The 21,281-nt window shown below is 41.1% G+C and overlaps 1 protein-coding gene and 1 pseudogene across 1 annotated transcript in view; one reads left to right on the forward strand and one right to left on the reverse strand.

The window, feature by feature from the left end:
* The window catches only part of LOC116477273 (small ribosomal subunit protein eS24-like), a 72,402-nt pseudogene extending 64,968 nt beyond the window's left edge, over positions 1-7,434 (reverse strand).
* Positions 7,435-7,722: 288 nt separating this feature from the next.
* The window catches only part of CSTF3 (cleavage stimulation factor subunit 3), a 77,656-nt gene continuing 64,097 nt past the window's right edge, over positions 7,723-21,281 (forward strand). Inside the window, exon 1 of the mRNA XM_032166314.2 lies at positions 7,723-7,906. Within this exon, the coding sequence (XP_032022205.1) occupies positions 7,880-7,906 (27 nt within the window). The 5' untranslated portion in view covers positions 7,723-7,879. The remainder of the gene's footprint in view (positions 7,907-21,281) is intronic.

Consider the following 21,281-nt stretch of genomic DNA (forward strand, 5'->3'; position numbering starts at 1 on the left):
TGGGCTCACTGCAACCTCCGCCTCCTGGGTTCAAACCATTCTCCTGCCTCAGCCTCCCGAGTAGCTAGGATTACAGGCACCCGACACCACACCTGGCTAAATTTTGTATTTTTAGTAGAGACGGGGTTTTGCCATGTTGGCCAGGCTGGTCTCCATCTCTTGACCTCGTGATCCACCCATCTCGGCCTGCCAAAGTGCTGGGATTACAGGCATGAGCCACCGTGCCTGGCCAAATTGTTTTATTTCTGTATACATAGGCAGTTCCTATGTATACAGACTACTGTATATGACTGCTAACTAGGTCTAGATGAAAATATGAGTCTATAAATTCATTGTTAATTGGACATTTTAAATTATTTTTCCAATTACAGTGGTGGATTTGCACAGATCATTTCATTCTCTTTTTAGGCCCCATTTTGCTCAAGAAGAGACCCTTGTCAAGCAGTTGGCTAGGGTCAGGGGTGCATGTTATGATTAAGGAAACTAGTAGAGATAAATGAGCCACACTGGAATTAAAAACTATGACCTCATTGACAAAGAGTTCCAACTAACCAGCACAGAGATAATATATACTTCTTGGAACTTTACTTGCTCTCTTTTCCACAAGTGTTTTCTCTTTGGTTGCTGAAGTATGAAGACATTTTATTCTCTCTAAACTTCCAGCAGAACTCTTCGTGCCAGAGATAGCACATTCCATCCTCTGTGTACTATTAATAGTAAACAATAAAATGACCATCATAGAGTCTAAGTGTTTTTTGCCTCATAAAAGGAATTTAGAAGAGTCTTTGGATGAAAGTCACCATACAGAGTATAGAAGTAGTATTGTATTACTGTGCAGAGTATTATCACACCAAAGATTATGAGGCACACACACTTTACTGAGAGGCCTTTGTGGGTCAAGTTCATGTACTGAAAACAGACATGGCATTTTAAATCATGTAAATTTATGGAATTATAGATTTCTCTCTTAGAAAATGAATAAATCCTTTATATAATTTCCAGGATAAAGAATAACAATGAAACTTGTGGAAGGAAAGTTCTAACATATTCATTACTTTTAAACAACACCAAGTTGTTTTCAGAGTTGGTAAAAATTTCTGTTTTTAAAAATTACTTCTGGTTTTAAAAATTACTTCTATTTCTAATGAATCATTAGGTGAATAGGCCCACACAAAAGGTGAGTGAACACAGAAAAAGAAAAGGAAAGAGGACATGAATTAATAATTTGTCAAAATGTGGTTGTGTGACACTTTGGGTTCCAAAGAACAAACGTTCATTCAGTCTTAGAGAAAAAGGGTTCCACCATAAGGACATCTATGGTTTAAAATTACAAGCCATTTCATAGCCAAGGCAATTCTAGGACTGACTACACCAGTGTCCACATATTCTCTCTTTCTCTCCTTTGAGCATTAATCTTTTAAGTACGTTAGACTGTTTAATTCATCAGTGTGGAGTGCATCTACTGGGTAGATTCTGACTCAAGTGTCCACCCTACACAGAGGTATTTAGCTTCTTCTCTTAGGAGGACAACAGGAGGCAGAAGAGTCTATGTCATACTAGTTAGCATAGGTCCCACATCTTTTAAAAGCAAAAATAGGCCGGGGTAGGGTGGCTCACGCCTGTAATCCAAGCACTTTGGGAGGCCAAGGCAGGAGGATCCCTTGATAGAGCTCAGGAGTTCGAAACTGCAGTGAGCTATGATCGTGCCACTGCATTCCACCCTGGGCAAAAGAGTGAGACTCCTGTCTCTAAATAAATAAAATAAAACCCCAAATAGCCCTCTACATTAATAAAAATTATATATGCCTAATATTTACTACAATGGACAAAAGGGTATGCATGTAATTGAAGACAAAAAGGGACTATGAGAAATAAAAATAGTTTTTCAAAGTGATGAGATTATGATTAGCTTTTTTCTCTGTTTTTTCCAATGTTGTTTTAATATTTTGATGATTTAAGAAAGTTTTAAAAACATTTAGAATAATTAAGATAATTTAGTAATGCTCATGCCTTTCAACCGATTATCTCCAGTTATTTTATTTTTCAAATAATTTTAAACTCAAGCAATAGAGTCAATTAAATTTAGGAAATGTTTGTAAGACGTGTTTAACCAACATTCTAATTGAAGATGAGTCAATAGTCATTCCAGTCAGTTTCCTCATGTTACAGAGGAATTCATTATTTGGAAGTGCTATACATACTTTAAAAATAAAATCCCAGATATATTTGTGTCCCTCTCACATAAGCTGTTAAAATATTTGCCCGTCCCTCTACATAGCTGTAGTCACAGGCATGTTAACGTTTTCTGTAAAATAGATCAAAATATAAAGAAACATTAGGAAAATACAGCTGTTAGAATGAGGAGGGGAGAGTACACAATGTATTTATAGCAAGTGCATATATTATATCAAGTAGAACAGACACCCAGCCTTTTATGACCAGTTTTAACTATGACATGCATGAGTTTTAAATAAGAAATAACCGTAGAAATCTCCAAAGAATTTTAAAAGTCCCAGGCCGGGCACGGTGGCTCACGCCTGTAATCCCAGCACTTTGGGAGGCCGAGGCGGGTGGATCATGAGGTCAGGAGTTCGAGACCAGCCTGGCCAATATGGTGAAATCCTGTCTGTACTAAAAATACAAAAATTAGCTGGGCATGGTGGCATGAGCCTGTAGTCCCAGCTGCTCGGTAGGCTGAGGCAGGAGAATTGCTTGAACCCGGGAGGTGGAGGTGGCAGTGAGCCAAGATCACACCACTGCACTCCAGGCTGGGCGACACAGTGAGACTCCGTCTCAAAAAAATAATAAAATAAAAAATAAAAATCCCATCAGTTGGTTAAGAGCTTTTTGCTTTATTATAAGTGATGTTTAGTTGATTTTTGTTTTCAGATTCCAAAGAAAATTCCAAAACTGGTTTTGATAGCCAGCAGATACATTTCTAAGCACTTGGGATGATGAATCACATAAAATATGTATTTTTGAGAGTGTTTAATTACAATGTTCACCAATTAAATAATTTCCATTTATGTTTCTAATAAAACTCTCAGGTAAATTATTAGAAGTCAGTTTCTTAATCATATGATAAATGGACTGTATTCTAAAATTCTGATTAATATTTCTGAAGGATTCATGATAAGGAAGCAATGTTCTTACCAAGTTTGTTTAATTGTTAGATGGAAATTGTATTTGTCTGCCACCTGGGGGATTCATGGAAACACTGCAATTGGCAAAATTCATAGTCACAAAAATATTGCAATATATGTGTTAATAGTGTAGTATTTGTTTTATGAATGATGTTGGCTGAAACACACACACACACAAACACACTTACATAATTGTGGGCAAAAAAGTAGTTGCAAAACCAATAGACTTGTGTTCTGGATGTTGAGTGAAGAAAATGTTTCCAGGCCGGACACAGTGCCTCATAGCTATAATCCCAGCACTTTGGAAGGCTGAGGCAACAGGATCACTTGAGGCCAGGAGTTCGAGATCAGCCTGGGCAACAAAGCGAGACCCTCATCTCTACAAAAAACTTAAAAATTAGCTGGGCACGGCGGTGCATGCCTGTAGTCCTAGTCAGTTGGGAGGCTGAAGCAGGGGGATTGCTTGAGCTTGAGGCCACAGGGAGCCATGATTTGTGCCACTGCACTCCAGCCTGAACAAAAGCAAGACCTTGTTTATTTATTTTTATTTTCATTGTTAAGACTTTGTTGCGTGTGTGTGTTTTTAAAAAAAGGTTCCAAAAGAAGGGAGTGATCAACTTCATCAAATACTGCTGGTAGAATCCCATAAGATAAAGAGGACTAAAACTGACCACTGCATTTGGCAATTGGGAAGTCACAGGTGACCAGGAAAAGAGCTGTTCCTGGATGTTTTATAGTCGTTATTGCTATTGTGAGCAAATCTTTCTATTTATGATTTTTTTCTTTTTTTTTTTTTTTGAGACGGAGTCTCACTCGGTCGCCCAGGCTGGAGTGCAGTGGCGAGATCTCAGCCCACTGCAAACTCCACCTCATGGGTTCATGCCATTCTCCTGCCTCAGCCTCCCCAATAGCTGGGACTACAGGTGCCCGCCACCATGCCCAGCTAATTTTTTTTTTTTTGTATTTTTTAGTAGAGATGGGGTTTCACCATGTTAGCCAGGATGGTCTTGATTTCCTGACCTTGTGATCCACCCACCTCAGCTTCCCAAAGTGCTGGGATTACAGGCGTGAGCCACCATGCCCGGCCTATTTATGATTTTTTTCTAATTATCAATTTATATTTTTTGAAACAGGGTCTCTCTCTGTTGCCCAGGCTGGAGTGCAGTGGTGTGATCATAGCTCACTGCAACTTTTAACTCCTGGGCTCAAGCAATCCTCCCATTTCCCAAGCAGCTGGGACCACAGACATGCAACACCAAAATCAGCTAATTTTTAAAATTTTTTGTAGAGGGGTCATGCGATGTTGCCCAGGTTGGTCTCAAACTTTTGTGCTCAAGTGATCTTCCCCCCTTGGCCTCCCAAAGTGCTGGGATTACAAGCGTGAGCTACCACACTCAGCCCCTTTGTATCTTATGTGAATATGGAAGAGAATGTCATTATTCACAGAAAACACAAATAGACTATTTTGGGACTGTCACAATGTCTGTAATTTATTTTCATATTATTCTGTGGACAAAACCTCAAACTGTAATACTAAAGACTCTAGGCAGAAAAATAAAAATAAAAAACAATCTGGCTCCCCCTGCCAAAAAAAAACTATGTATGTAAATACATACATATAAAGCAAACACACTAAAATGTTAATCAAGGTGGTAGGTATACAGGTGTTCACTGCATTATTATTTAAACTTTTATCTCCATATTTGTTAAAAACACTGGAAAAAATGAGGGCCAGGCGCCATAGCTTACGCCTGTAATCCCAACACTTTGGGAGGCCAAGGCAGACGGATTGCTTGAGTCCAGGAGTTCGAGACCAGCCTGACCAATATGGTGAAATCCTGTCTTGACTAAAAATACAAAAATTAGCCCGGCGTGGTGGCAGGAGCCTGTATCCCAGCTACTCAGGAGGCTGAGGCACGAGAATCACTTGAACCCAGGAGGCAGAGGTTGCAGTGAGCCGAGATCGCACCACTGCACTCCAGCCTGGGTGAAAGGGCAAGACTCAGTGTCAAAAAAAAAAAAAAATATATATATATATATACAGGTTGAGTATCCCTAATTCAAAAATCTGGGCCAGGCGCGTTGGCTCACGCCTGTAATCCCAGTCCTTGGGGAGGCCGAGTTGGGAGGATCACTTGAGGTCAGGCGTTCAGACCAGCTTGGACAACATGGTGAAATCTCTTCTCTACTAAAAATACAAAAATTAGGCCGGGCGCGGTGGCTCATGCCTGTAATCCCAGTACTTTGGGAGGCCGAGGCGGGCGGATCACGAGGTCAGGAGATCCAGACCATCCGGTCAGGAGATCGAGCCCATCCTGGCTAACACGGTGAAACCCCATCTCTACTAAAAATACAAAGAAATTAGCCGGGTAGGGTGGCAGGCGCCTGTAGTCCCAGCTACTTGGGAGGCTGAGGCAGGAGAATGGAGTGAACCCAGGAGGTGGAGCTTGCAGTGGGCTGAGATTGTGCCACTGCACTCCAGCCTAGGCGACAGAGTGAGACTCTGTCTCAAAAAAAAAAAAAAAAAAAAGAAAAAGAAAAAGAAAAAATACAAAAATCAGCCGGGCGTGGTGGCGCGTGCCTGTAGTCCCAGCTACTCCGGAGGCTGAGGCAGGAGAATCGCTTTAACCTGGGAGGTGGAGGGTGCAGTGAGCCGAGATCGCACCACTGCACTCCGGCCTGGGCGACAGAGCAAGACTTTGCCACAAGAGAGAAAAAAAAAAAAAAACCTAAACGTTCCAAAACTCAAAATGCTCCAAAATCTAACTTTTTAAGCACTGACATGACTCTCAAAGGAAATGCTCATTGGAGCATTTCAGATTTTGGATTTTCGGATTAGGATGCTAAAGTGGTAAGTATATATACGTAAAACGCTTTCATATTCTGCTTTTCTTCATTGAATATGGTGGTTGCCTGTCAGTCATCGTATATTAGCATCAGTTTGCTGCGTGACATTCCATTGCAGAGATAAATCTTGTGATATTTTTAACCAGTCCTCCATTGCTGGATGGTGCAATGAACATCTGTTAATACATGGCTTTTGCTCATGTGTCTGATTATTTTAAGGGTAAGATTTCAGCCTGTGGAAAGGGAGTAAGTGTAAGTTTGAGCAGAGGAAAGGAGACCTAAAAGAATAAGGCGAGTCTGGGAACAGTTCACTAGGTTATTTTAGGGCATCGGACCCCCGTAGGCGAAAAATGCTTGCAGACATCTTACGATGACGCTTAAATGGAAGAGCAGTTTGAGAAGATTTAATCCCATTTAAATTTCTTTTTTTTTTTTTGATACGGAGTCTCGCTCTGTAGCCGCTGGAATCTCGGCTCACTGCAACCTCCGCCTCGCGGGTTCAAGCGATTCTCCTGCTTCAGCTTCCCGAGTAACTGGGACTACAGGCACAAACCACCACGCCTGGCTACTTTTTTTGTATTTTTGTTAGAGACGAGATTTCACCAAGTTGGCCAGGTTGGTCCTGAATTCCTGACTTTATTTATTTATTTTCTGAGACGGAGTCTCGCTCTGTTGCCCAGGCTGGAGTGCAGTGGCACGATCTCTGCTCACTGCAAGCTCCACCTCCCGGGTTCACGCCATTCTCCTGCCTCAGCCTCCCGAGTAGCTGGGACTACAGGCGCCCGCCACCACGCCTGGCTAATTTTTTTTTATTTTTTATTTTTAGTAGAGACGGGGTTTTACTGTGTTAGCCAGGATGGTCTCGATCTCCTGACCTCGTGATCCACCCGCCTCGGCCTTCCAAAGTGCTGCGATTACAGGCGTGCGCCACCGCGCTCAGCCTAGAACTCCTGACTTTAAATAATCCATCCGTTTTGGCCTCCCAAACTGCTGGGATTACAGGCATGGGCCACCACGCCCGGTCAATCTCATTTAATCTTAATGCCAGGTACTGTTCTAACTCTTTTCTATGTAAAATTTATTTCAGTTGCAGGTACTATTATTATTCCCATCTATAGGCCAGAAAGCTGAGGTACGAAGTTTAATTGCCAGTTACTTATCTTCGTTAAAATCCAAGCAGTCTGGGCTCCAAACATTTATACTTACTTTGCAGTCAAGGAACCATGCTGAGATGTTGAGCTGAAAACCCAGGTCTCACAGACTTCAAAGCTTTATGCACAAGAGTAGATGGTGGCAGTAAAAATTAATGGGGGCTTCATCTATCCCTCCCACCCCCAAGAAAAGTAAAAAGCAGGAGCTGGGACCAGAGAAAACCTCCACGGAGTCCTTATCCCCTAAATATAGGAGGCATTTAACGCTTAGCATTGCTGACTAGCAATCAGGCTTCAACTGTGAGTAGCGAGGCTCTGAAGCTTGATAACTGAATTCCAAAAAGCGCGCGAGCCTCCAGACGAAAACAGCTTCCCGCCTTCCAGCCGGTTGGAGCCGGCTCAGCAACAGCCTCTCCAGGCCAGGGTAGTGACGTCAGCCCAGGAATTGGGCCCGCCCCGGGATCTCGCTGCTTTCTGCACGCTCGGAATAACCAGAGTCGCGAAATTAGCCCCGCCCACTGCCCCGGAAGTTAATGCGGAAGCCACACACCCCCTCCTCGGCCGGCAGGGGCGCAGCCATTTTAATTCATATCTGAGTGGGCGGTGGCGATTGGTGTTGGCGGTCTGGCTCAGCTGGGCAGGGGGTAACTTTACTGATTTGGGGGTGGTTTTTAGTTTAATTTTTCTTTTCTAGCTTCCCATCGACGGTCAGTGCGCACGTTGTAATCAGCTGAGGCCATGTCAGGAGACGGAGCCACGGAGCAGGTGAGGAAGGAGAGTGGTGGGGCCTCGTGGCGACCTCTTCTCCACGTCTGTTCCTCCGACTGCTCCAGACATGTTCGCCTGAGGAAGGAATTGGGTCTAGTGAACCCGGGGGACAGGGCATATAGAAGAGTGGTGGGAATGGGGAGCAAGATCTAAGATTTAATTTTTTTTTTTGCTTCTCTGTCTTAGGCATGAATACGAGTAAATACTTGATTTAGACAATAGCAGTAGGCTGCTTCGTCCTATTTAGATTCATGGGACTACTCCAAATGGGATGCTTTCCTTTGATATCGTTTTGGTATTAGAGTGGATAGGAATTATTTTAAGGCTCACCCGCCGTTTTAGAAAAACTTTACAGTGTTTCTTTTACCCCGCCAAATATACTGTATCCAGAAATAGGTTACTAGTTTGAGAAATATTTGAGACAAAGCTAATCTGGAGAATTAAGACTTAATGAGAGCGAGGGAAGAAAGAAGCAAGTTATGCTGAGGTTTTGGGAATTTTGTGGCTTTCTTTCGTTTTCTTCCTTTTCTTTTAGTCACATTTCATTTTCATTTTTCCAGCTACATAAACATTGCAGGTATATATAAGTTGAAAATGAGAAGTCTGTTTTGGCCACTGTAAATAAAAGCATCTGTTTTAATCGTAAATATGAGTGACAACTAAATATTTAAAAATTCACACTTTTAGGTTAGATCAGTGTGATTTGTTTCTTTTGCTCTTTGTATTTAGAATTTTGTAGGATAGTATTTACCTTTTAGTGTGAAAGAGGAAGCTAAATAGTTATGAAAGATGCCATTAAATGTGGTTTTCGATCTAAGTCCTGGTGTGTTTAGATAAATACAGTTTCTAAAATGGAGGCTAGGTAGCCTGCAGTCTCAATTTCCTGAAATTTCCCATTGCCATAGCAACGACATGCACTTAGGTTTTCATTTTTCAGGTTCCCTAGCTTATAACATGGAAGATGTTATTGGAGGTTGACAGAGATGAGGCAAAATAGGAGCGTTCTATTGCATAGTCTGTAAGACTGTAGATTTCATTATGTCGGCAGTTTGATTCAATTGTTTTGTGTTTGCCCGAGGACTGGTTTCAGTCCAGAAATCTTCGCACTATTTACATTTTACATAGTGTTAGCATGCCCAAGCATGCAAAGTCTTAAAATTACTGTATCAAAACTGTTTACCCCCTTTCTGGTCTAGTATTTGTCATCTGAAAGTGAAGGACTAATGAACTGAGGTTTCATTGAAAGTTTCCGAAATTCATTGTTAATTCTTAGAATTTATCTAAAATTACAAAGACACGGAAATGTTACCATGACCTCTTGAATGTTTTAGAACTGTGGTGTTGCAATGGGACAGATGGTGGTGAAAATTTATAGAAAAATAATTTCCCCCAAAGGTTTTATTGTGCAAAGTTTAGAACATAGAGAAAAGTTGAAAGAAAAGTGCAGTGAACACCTGTAGGACAACTCTTCACGTGGAATCAACAGTTGAAAGCCTTGCCATGTTTGCTTTATCTCCCCATGCTGATAAATTGAGAACAGGGTCTTTATCACTTACACTAGAGTGCTGTGACGCCATCACAGCTCACCATAGCTTCGACCTCCCTGCGCTCTGTGATCCTGCCACCTCAGCCTCCTGAGTAGCTGGGAGTACAGGCGCGCGCCACCATGCCCGGCTAATTTTTTTTTTTTTTTGAGATGGAGCCTTGCTCTGTCACCCAGACTGGAGTGCAGTGGCGCGATTTCGCCTTACTGCAGCCTTCGCCTCCCGGTTCAAGCGATTCTCCTGCCTCAGCCACCCGAGTAGCTGGGATTACAGGCGCCCGCCACCATGCCCCGCTAATTTTTGTATTTTAAGTAGAGACGGGGATTTCGCCACGTTGCCCAGGCTGGTCTCGAATTCCTGACCTCAAGTGATCCGCCTGCCTCTGCCTTCCAAAGTGCTGGAATTACAGGCGTGAGCCACCGTACCTGGCCTAATTTTTGTATTTTTTTTTTTTGTAGAGACAGGAATTCACCATGTTGCCCAGCCTGGTCTCGAACTCCTGGGCTCAAGCGATTCACCCACCTCAGTGTCCCCAAGTGCTGAGATTACAGACAGGCACGAGCACTAAGCCTGGTCCATGCATGTTTATTTGAAAGTATGTTGACACATTGCAGCTCCAAGTATTTCAGCATTCACTTATAAATAAGAGCAAAATGTTGTTACGTAACCACCATACCATTTCCCCACCCAAGAAAATAATATTTCTAAAATCTAGTCCTTCTTTAAATTTCCCCACTTGTCCCAAGAATGTGATTTTTTTTTTTTTAACCAGAATCAATCTAGATTTACGTAGTGAATCATTTACTTATGTCTCTTAAGTAGTCTCACCATTCTCCCCTGAGGCTGTTGTCTATTTGAAGTGTCAAGGACACAACACTGCTTTTCTGGGTGTATTTGTTTTTTGTTGTTTGTTTGCTTGCTTGCTTTTGGTTTGGGGGTTGATAATGTCATTTAACTTGTCCTTTCATCTTCTGTATTTCCTGAAAACTTTACAGTTAGGTCTATACTCAGCCTTGATATTTGGGTTAAGTATTTTTGGATAGAATACTTAAGATTATATCATTACATTAGCAGGCACTTCTGCTGGGTTCTATTAGGATGGTTAAGTTTGATCACTTGGTTTAGGGTGATCTTCTCATTGTTAAGGGTCATGTTCCCCTTTGCAGTTAATCTGTGAGTTGATACCATTTTCTTTAAAATCACCTTATACCTAGTTATCAATTGATAAATCTTGACTAAATCAGCTCTTACATTGGAAGTAGCAAATGGTGGTTTCGTTTTGTTTTTAAAACCCACAACTCTGTTGGTCTGTGTCTGTTTACTGGCTCATACTTTCTGCAAAAAAAGACTTTTTTTTCTTCCTAAAGATTAAGTATCGCTATGGATTCATGGATTTCTCTTAGTGTGTTAGTATCAGTGATAGCCATTTTTCTTTTGCACTCTCAACTTGTCCAAACCTTTTTGGTGGCTCTTATATCTTTTTTTTTTTTTGAGACAGAGTCTCGCTGTCGCCCAGGCTGGAGTGCAGTGGCGCGATCTCGGCTCACTGCAGGCTCCGCCCCCCGGGGTTCACGCCATTCTCCTGCCTCAGCCTCCCGAGTAGCTGGGACTACAGGCGCCCGCCATCTCACCTGGCTAATTTTTTGTATTTTTAGTAGAGACGGGGTTTCACTGTGTTAGCCAGGATGGTCTCGATCTCCTGACCTCGTGATCCGCCCGCCTCGGCCTCCCAAAGTGCTGGGATTACAGGCGTGAGCCACCGCGCCCGGCCTGTGTCTCTTACATCTTTTCCTTCAGTCTGAAAGGCAATTTAGACATCTGATTATCAACAAGGAAGTCATCTTCATATAGCCTTTTCTTTAACTTTTTAATAATACTTTTCAAACATGTAAGAAAAATAGTATAATATATGAAGTACCTGTCATAGAGCTTCAATTTATGGCTAATCTTGTTTCCTCCATGACTTCATTTGCTTCGTTCACCCCCATTACTTCGAAGCAAATCCTAGATACTGTATTCAGCTTCAACTAAAATAGCCATTAAATAACACCTTAAGGAGTGACTGATGGAAAATATGAATGAGCTCTACCTTGCTTGATGTTTAAGACAGTATTGAAAATCTGGAGGAAAAGAGAGTATCCAAAATAACCTGAAATCATGGATGAGAAAAATAAACTCAATGAAACTAAAGAATAATAAGAAAAAAATTAAAACCACTGAATCATGGATTTGCTTTGGAAAAATGCCAAGGGATGGGGTGGACAAAGAGTCCCACAAGATGCAGGTGTAGATTTAGCCTTCTAGTAGCATTGAAGTTCAAGTTTGTAGAATAAACCTGATACTATCTTAAATTTGTTACTAAAATATATGGATAGTCATTTTTCTCTTGGTGCTAAGATTTGTGATTTGTGCCCCCTAACAGAGGGAAATTATTGCAGACAAGCAAAATCACTGCTAAAGGTTTATTGCTGTGATTTTTTTTTTTTCAACTCTAGTAAGGAAGTTCAATTTTGCCTGTAGAGAGCTATTGGAATTACCTTATAGTGTTAAAGGATACTCTTCTGAAGCTCCTTGCTTGTTTTTGCCAGTTTAATGGTGAAAAAACTATTTGCATATAGGTTTACCCCCCTAACAAACATATGATTTCTGTGTGGAATTATGGCTGTATTATTTATTTCATGGTTTTGTTTTTTTGTGTTTGTTTTTTGTTTTTTTGAGATGGAGTCTTGCTGTGTTGCCCAGGCTGGAGTGCAGTGGCATGATCTCGGCTCACTGCAACCTCCGCCTCCCAGGTTCAAGCAATTCTCCTGCCTCAGCCTCTTGAGTAGCTGGGATTACAAGCACACGCCACAATGCCCGGCTAATTTTTTTGTATTTTTAGTAGAATTGGGGTTTCACCATGTTGACCAGGCTGGTCTTGAACTCCTGACCTCAAGTGATCTGCCTGCCTCAGCCTCCCAAAGTGCTGGGATTACAGGCATGAGCCACTGCGCCCAGCCCGTGGTGTTTGTTTTTTTAATGCTTGAGTCAACTTTTGATCTCATTCTTAGGTCCATTTAACCTTGTGCACTACTCTTACGGCATTTAATATGCTGTTATTTAGACATCTTCCATTGGGTTTTGAGCTTCTTGAGTTGAAGAGATGGTGTTATTCATCTTTATGTCTTAAAGACCTAAGAAATAATATTTTGATGCTTAAAGGTATTCAGTAAATGGATGGATTAAGTTTGCATCTTTTAAAAAATTTTATTTATTTACTATTTAGGTAGAGACGAGGTCTCACTGTGTTTCCCAGGCTGGTCTTGAACTCCTGGACTTAAGTGATCCTCCCGCCTCAGCCTTCCAAACTGTTGGATTACAGGTGTGAGTCCAGCCATATTTCACCTTTTAAACAATATATAACCTATCCTAGAATTTGAAAGGCCTAAAATACAAGCCAAATGATCCTCAGCTTGGAAAAGCTACATGACTCTAAGAAGCACAAATTAATTGATGGTAGTTCTTAACAAAGGAGCATTTAGGTTCATAAATACTTGTTTTTAGTGAAAAATAATTTTGGGAAGATTTAGAAAATATGAAGAGTATGTGTCCTATTATGTACTTATTAATAAGGAAAGAAAAAGTTGAAACACCCACAGCGTTGAAACCTGAAACCTGGTTTATTTCATTAGGTAACCATTAGTACCTAAGCTGTTTGGAAGTAACAGTATCGCCAATTTTAGTCAAGGTGCGTATGTGTAGGGGTTAGAAGAGGCAGAGAAAGAGCCAACTATGTGTGTTGGACAATGTGTTTTTTTGGATTTATTTTTTCCAAAATCTTTCTGTAACAGCCTTTCCTAGTTTTCTCTCCCTCCTATTTTTAGTGATGCTTGTTTGGTGTAACAGTTTTGGGCAGGCAAGTTGATTTGATCTTTGTTGTTGATATTTCTTAGGAAACTGGAGCATATAAAATATTCTGTTTGGGGACAGTTGTTCCTAAGAGAAATTGCTCTGTGCTTAAAGAATGAGAATTGGGTTTTTCTTAGAGATACAACAGAAAGCTACTGTGTTAGGTGATATTGCATTCCTTCAACGTTATTTCAGGGAATGTAGGCATTTACATCCCAGATAGACCTTCAGAAGGGCAAAATCTGTATTTGGGTGTTTTTACCTATTAATTGGACAATTGCCCATACCAATTCATGATTTTAAGCTTTTTTTTTTTTAAATAAACCTTCGATTTGGTGACAGTGATTTTAAGCTTATCTACCATGCCTCTGAATCTTTCTCTTTAGATAGGACCTACCTGTGAATTTGAGTCTTTTTGTTTTGTTTTGTTGGACAGTTGGTAATGGTGTGAGAATTGGGCTAAAAAAGGGATTTGAATTGGCAGTTGTTTAAATTATATTTAGATTAATGGACAACTTAGGATACATAGTAAATATTGAATAAAATCAGAAGGGCAAAGCTGCTGTGTGTCCTAATTAATGTTTTTCTAATGTTTGACTTAGTTTATTTAGTGTATTAAGTCTGGATTATTCATATTTGAAAGAAGTCTCGTCTTTTAAGTTCCAAACGGTTAAGATTTTAATTTATATTTTGTAGCTATTTGTTTCCTAGGGGATGAATATGCAAGTTTACTAAGCAGATAATGGTAAATATAATTATTTGAACCAGTATGTTAAGCCAAGATCTTTTTTTTATTTTTAATTTTTTTATTTTTATTTTTTCGAGACAGAGTCTCGCACTTTCACCCAGGCTGGAGTGCAGTGGCGCGATCACGGCTGGCTGCAAGCTCTGCCTCCTGGGTTCACGCCATTCTCCTGCCTCAGCCTCCCTAGTAGCTGGGACTATAGGCGCCTGCCACCACGCCCTCACTCCCGGCTAATTTTTTGTATTTTAGTAGAGATGGGGTTTCACCGTGTTAGCCAGGATGGTCTTGATCTCCTGACCTCGTGATCCACCCGCCTCGGCCTTCCAAAGCGCTGGGATTACAGGTGTGAGCCACCATGCCTGGCCCAAAATCTTTTTTTTTTAAGTTTTTGAGTTGTTTGTATGTTTAGATTTTTAATCTATGGATGATTTGGAGGGATTAGTTTTGTATTGTAGGATACATGTTCAGTTTCATTCACAACAAACATGAAGTAGGGTTTGGTTGCATTGGTAAAGGAACACAGAACTAAGCTGACATCTGGTCCTAATATCCGGTCTCAGTGTGACACCTGTCACATATAGTCCTTTATTATCTGGGCATATGAGTAGAATCAGTTAGGTTACTCTTCTATGAAAGTCTCAGCAGGGCACCGTGGCTCATGCCTGTCTGTAATCCCAGCACTTTGGGAGGCTGAGGCTGGTGGATCACTTGGTCAGGAGTTTGAGACCAACCTGGCCAGCATGGTGAAACTCTGTCTCTACTAAAAATACAAAAATTAGCTGAGTGTGGTGGTGCATACCTGTAATCCCAGCTACTTGGGAGGCTGAGGCAGGAGAATCACTTGAACCCGGGAGTCGGAGGTTGCAGTGAGCCAAGGTAGAGCCACTGCACTCCACCTAGGCGACAGAGCGAGACTCCGTCTCAAAAAAAAAAAAAAAAGAAAGTCTTACAGAGTGCTACTCAGGTCTACTTTTAATTTCAAAAAAAAAGTTAACCACAGAGAGAGACTTAAGACTTCAAATATATAGCATATTCAGTTTTCTTAATATTTTAGCAAAAAATTCACTTGGAATGACAAGTTTGTTGCCACTTTATTTTTAATGAAACATGACATTTGGAAAACATTTGTGGAACAGATAGATGAGGTGGTACATATTTCTTAAAGTGGAGCCCATGGCCCATTTATGTCATAATTAGGTGCTTTATAAAAGTATAGATACGTAGACTCTGATTTCAAACCTAACTGTTAAGTGGGGCTGAGAATCTTCATTTGAAACAGGTACCACAGTGGTTTTTATTTGAATAAAAGCTTGCAGACCACAGAGTTAGATGATACCTGGTTGTTTTAAAATACATTCTTGATAAATAAGTGGCTGAAAAAATGGCAGATATTTGAGGATGGTATTTTACTGATTTTTCCTGCCCACCTGCTCCCCACCCCCATATATTTAGTTATTACCCTGAATAGTGAGAAATACTCATTATAAAACCAGGGTTGAGACTCAACTCTGCTTTTTCTGTTGGTCATAGTAAAAAGCTTACATTGTCTTAAATCTTTCAATGTACCATCTTTCTCCCCCTCTATTCATACTTCTGTGTTATCACTTTAACTGATCCCTACTTTAACTTAATTTCAATATGGCTCCTAGTATAACACCCTTCTAATTTATCATGAAAGTAGCTATTTGGAGAAAGAGAATTATCTTTTGTGTGTGTGTGTGTGTGTTTTACCTGCATGGTCGAAATGGAAGAAATTAGATTATTATTATTATTGTTATTATTACTATTTTTTTTAGAGACGAGGTCTTGCTTGTCCAGGCTGCAGTGCATTGGCGTGGTCATAGCTCACCACAGCCTCAACCTCCTGGCCTCAAGGACTCCTCCCACCTCAGCCTCCCAAAGTGCTGGGATTACAGGTGTGACGCACTGTGCCCAGCCTTAAATTATATTATTTCAGTCATTAACATGATAGTGTCTGTCACCTCTTCACATCCCACCTTCCCATTAATAACCTCCTAATAAAAGTTATGAGCTCATATAGAAAGAAAGTGGTTAGGAGTTTCAATAAAGCATAACTCATAGGGCTTTCCAGAGGCCACATCACCTATCCACAATTATATGTAAAGGCTATTAAAAATGGTCTTTCCTCCCTTTTCCAACTACGTAACTGTGAGGCTGAAATTTTTTCATATTTTTCATCTAAAACAATATATCGTAACAGATTGATAGGAGCAGATAATGTCTTCTATTCAGCCAGACATTTAAAAGATCATGAAAATGTAAAATGGTGCCATTCTTTTGACTTTTTTTTTTTTATTTTGGAAAATTTCCTTTGGTAAAATATTTATATTGATATTTAAAGAATTTATTATTTTTAAATGAATTAAATACTTTAATTTTTTGTTTTAATTTCTAATGTAAGTAACGATAGAATCCCTTTGGGCTCCTCAATTATTATTGTTACTATTTTTTTTTTGGAGACGGAGTCTCACTCTGTCGCTCAGGCTGGAGTGCAGTAGTGCGATCTCAGCTCACTGCAACCTCCGCCTCCCAGGTTCAAGCGATTCTTCTGCCTCAGCCTCCCGAGTAGCTAGGACTACAGGTATGTGCCACCACACCCAGCTAATTTTTTGTATTTTTAGTAGAGACAGCGTTTCACCAAATTGGCCTGGCTGGTCTCGAACTCCTGACCTTGTGATCCGCCCGCCTCGACCTCCCAAAGTGCTGAGATTACAGGTGTGAGTCACCGCGCCCGGCCCGGGCTCCTCAGTTTTTAAGAGTGTAAAGCAATCCTTTACAAAATGTTTGAGAATAGTTGGAATACTACATCGTGTCTGTGAAGCCAAGATCATAAGTTCTATTTCTCTGAGTTAGTTAGCTTCACATAACAGATGGTTAAACATGGAAAGTGGCAAGGCATCATACAGAATAGGATAAAATTTTTGTAAATCATGTCTGATAAGGGATTTGTAACTCTAACATGTAAAAATTCATTAATGAAAAAACCCAGCCAGGTGTGGTGGTGCACGCCTGTAGTCCCAGCTATTTGGGAGGCTGAGGCAGGAGGATTGATTGAACCAAGGAGTTCAAGTCCAACCTGAGCAACATAGCGAAACTATACCTCTAAAAAGTAATAATAATACGTCCAGTTTTTATTTTATTTATTCTTATTTTTTCAAGACATAGTCTCGCTCTGTCACCCAGGCTGGAGTGCAGTGGCACAATCTTGGCTCAGTGGAACCTCTGCCCCTCCCCACCGGCTCAAGGGATCCTCCCACCTTAGCCTCCTGAGTAGGTGGGATTACAGGTGCCTGCCACCATGCCTGGCTAATTTTTTGTATTTTTAGTAGAGACAAGGTTTCACCATGTTGGCCACGCTGGTCTCAAACTCCTGATAAGTCCAGTTTTTAAATGGGCAAAATATTTGAACAGACATTTCTCCAAAGAAGATGTACAAATGGCCAATAGGAAAATGAAAAGACGCTCTACTTTGATAACGATCAGAGAAATGTAAATCAAAACCACAATGAGATACCACTTCAGACCCACAAGGATGGCTGTAATAAAAAAGATAATATCAAATGTTGGTAAGGATATGGAGAAATTAGAACCCCTTATACACTGGAAATGTAAAATAGTACAGCCCCTTTAAAGTCTGGTAGTTTTTCAGAAGGTAAAACATAAGAGTTACCACATTACTTAGCCATTCCATTTCTAGGTATATATCCAAGAAAAAGGAAAACACAAAATGAACTCCACAAAGAAATCTTAATACACTAATGTTCATAGTAACATTATTTATAATAGCCAAAACTGGAAACAATCCAAAGTCCATCAGCTGATACATAAATAAATGTAGGATATGCACATAATGGAATATTGTCAAAAGAAAAGTACTTAATATATGCAAAAACGTGAACTTTGAAAACATGCTAACTGAAAGCCAAAACAAGGCCAGTCATGGTGGCTCACGGTGGTAATCCCAACACTGAGAGGCCGAGGCAGGTGGATTGCTTGAGCCCAGGAGTTCAAGACAAGCCTGGACAATATGGCAAAACCCCATCTCTATAAATTATAAAATTTAGCTGGGCATGGTGGCACATGCCTGTAGTCCATTATCGGGAGGTCTAGGTGGGAGGATTGATTGAGCTCAGGAGGTTAAGGCTGCAGTGGGCTGTGATTGTGCCACTGCATTCGAGCCTGGGTGACAGAGTGAGATCCTGTCTCAAAGAAAAAAGAAAACTAGAAACAAAAAGAACACATATTGTATGATTACATTAAATATGGGCATGTCCCTAGAGACAAAGTAGATTAGTAGTTGCCCAGGGCTTAGGGATTGGAGGGAAATGGGAGTGACTGCTAACAGGTACAGATTTCTCCTTGAGGTGATAAAATGTTTTAAATTTGTGATGGTTCTGTAAACTTGAATATATTCATAAATAAAAACTATTGAGTTACACACTTCAGATGGGTGAATTGTATGTATGTGAATCATGTCTCAAGCCAGTACTAAAAAAGAAATTATAAAAGGTTAAATACATAATATGCTTATTCTACTTTCAACCTTTTTTTTTTGAGACAGGGTCTGGCTCTGTTGCCCAGGCTGGAATGCAGTGGTGTGATCTTGGTTCACTGCAACCAGCACCTCCTGGGCTCAAGCCATCCTCCCACCTCATCCTCCCAAGTAGCTGGAGTTACAGATACCTGCCACCACACCCAGCTAATTTTTGTGTTTTTTGTAGAGACGGGGTTTTGCAGTGTTGCCAGGCTGGTCTCCAACTCCTGACCTCAAGTGATCCACCTGCCTCAGCCTCCCAAAGTGCTGGGATTATAGGCGTGAGCCACTGTGCCTGGCCCCCCTACCTTCTTTCTTTTAGCCAGTTGTACATAGTTGTGTTATTCACAGAGAAGGTAAAATTAAGTCTTTGGTAATATGTATGCCTTGATAACTAGTCCAGTTTTTGCTCTACTCCTTTGATTTGGGGTCCCCGCCTGTTCCCCATTAACATCGCCTGAAGAATGATATTGGGATTATAGATTATTATTTCAGAAGCAAAACTGGATTTTGATAGTTTTTTATAGTAATAAGTTTTTGGGATGCATAAGCATGGGACAGCTGTTTTTTTTTTTTTTTTTTTTTTGAGACAGAGTCTCGCCGTTGCCCTGGCTGGAGTGCAGTGGCGCGATCTTGGCTCACTGCAGGCTCTGCCCCCCGGGGTTCACGCCATTCTCCTGCCTCAGCCTCCCGAGTAGCTGGGACTACAGGCGCCTGCCACCTCGCCCGGCTAATTTTTTTTTTTATATTTTTAGTAGAGACGGGGTTTCATTGTGTTAGCCAGGATGGTCTCGATCTCCTGACCTCATGATCTGCCCGCCTCGGCCTCCCAAATTGCTGGGATTACAGGCGTGAGCCACCGCGCCCGGCCAGGACAGCTGTTCTTGCTACACTAAGCAGCAGTTTGTTACAGAAGGGCATTGGAAACTTGCCCTGTTTTCTTTTCTTTTTTTTTTTTTTTTTTTTTTTGTCTGAGAGAGTCTCCGTCTGTTGCCCAGGCTGGAGTGCAGTGGTATGATCTTGGCTCACTGCAACCTCCGCCTCGTGGGTTCAAGCAATTCTCTGGCCTCAGCCTCCCAAGTAGCTGGGATTACAGGGGCCTGCCACCATGGCCCAGGGTTTTTTGTTGTTGTTTGTTTGTTTTGTTTTCAAGATGGAGTCTGGCTCTGTCGCCCAGGCTGCAGTGCAATGGCATGATCTTGGCTCACTGCAACCTTTGCCTCCTGGGTTCAAGCAGTTCTCCTGCCTCAGCCTCCCACGTAGCTGGGATTACAGGCATGCACCACCACGCCCAGCTAATTTTTGTATTTTAGTAGAGACAGGGTTTTACCATGTTGGCCAGGCTGGTCTTGAACTCCTGACCTCAGGTGATCCACCTGCCTTGGCCTCCCAAAGTGCCGTGATTACAGGCGTGAGCCACCATGCCTGGCCAATTTTTGTATTTTTAGTAGAGATGGGGTTTCACCATTTTGGCCAGGCTGGTCTTGAACTCCTGACCTCGAGTGATCCGCCCGCCTTGGCCTTCCAAAGTACTGGGAGCCACTGTGCCCAGCCTGTTTTCTTAAAATGACCTGCTCTGGCAACAGATTCAGGTAATAATACAACTTCATTCCTTATGGAGGCCCAGTCTCTCTTCTTTTGGGTACTACAAAACTGTTCAGTTTTTCTTTGCCCAATAGCATTATGGTAACGAGGCCAGAAAACAAAAATGCTACACTCTCAGCATTGGCTACCCAACTGGTTCATAGCTGTTATGTTAAAAGGCTTTTTATTGTGAGAATTAAATGTGACCATAACTAGCAGGATATACTCTTGAGCATTCTGGTTATCCATTGTTAATTAATGTGGTTGATTGAGAATTTTATGTATAGATTGTGTTATGAACATTTAACTACTGAGGAGCTAGGCCAGAAAAAAACATTTAGTGATGTAACATACTTCTGCTAATTCCCGGTATCTGGATAGCATTTTAGGGATTCTATGAAATTGGATGGGGGAAAAGACTTTCACTAATCGCTAACTGAAATTGAGCATTCCCTTTTATTATTAATGTAGGCCAGAATTTACAGAGGTGATAGTGTTAGCAGCAGCACTCATCACTCATGTAGTGAATTGGCCCCTAAAGCTTGTTATTTGATGTATTAAATATATATTACTATAAAAAAAACTTTTGAGCAAGGAGCGGTGGTACACGCCTGTAGTCCCAGCTACGTGGGAGGCTGAGGCAGGAGGATCACTGGAGCCCAGGAGCTTTAGATCAGCAATGTAGAGAGAACCTGTCTCTTAAAAAAAAAAAAAAAAAAAAAGCAACAGCAACAATACACATACCCAAACGCTTTTTCCTTGGAAATCCCTCAGAATTTATGTATTTAAGAATATTATTCTGAGAAAAGGCTCATAGGTTTCACTAGACTGCAGAAAGATTCTGTGGCACCAACTAGAGAGCATAGTTTTTTGTTTTTTTTTGTTTTTTTTTTTTGAGACGGAGTCTCACTCTGTCACCCAGGCTGGAGTACAGTGACATAATCTCGGCTCACTACAACCTCTGCCTCCCAGGTTCAAGCGTTTCTCCCACCTCAGCCTCCTGAGTGTGTGAGACTACAGGCACATACCACCACGCCCTGCTAATTTTTGTATTTT

This window comes from Hylobates moloch, unplaced genomic scaffold (assembly GCF_009828535.3).
Source record: "Hylobates moloch isolate HMO894 unplaced genomic scaffold, HMol_V3 SCAFFOLD_11, whole genome shotgun sequence".
NCBI classification, from domain to species: Eukaryota; Metazoa; Chordata; class Mammalia; order Primates; family Hylobatidae; genus Hylobates; species Hylobates moloch.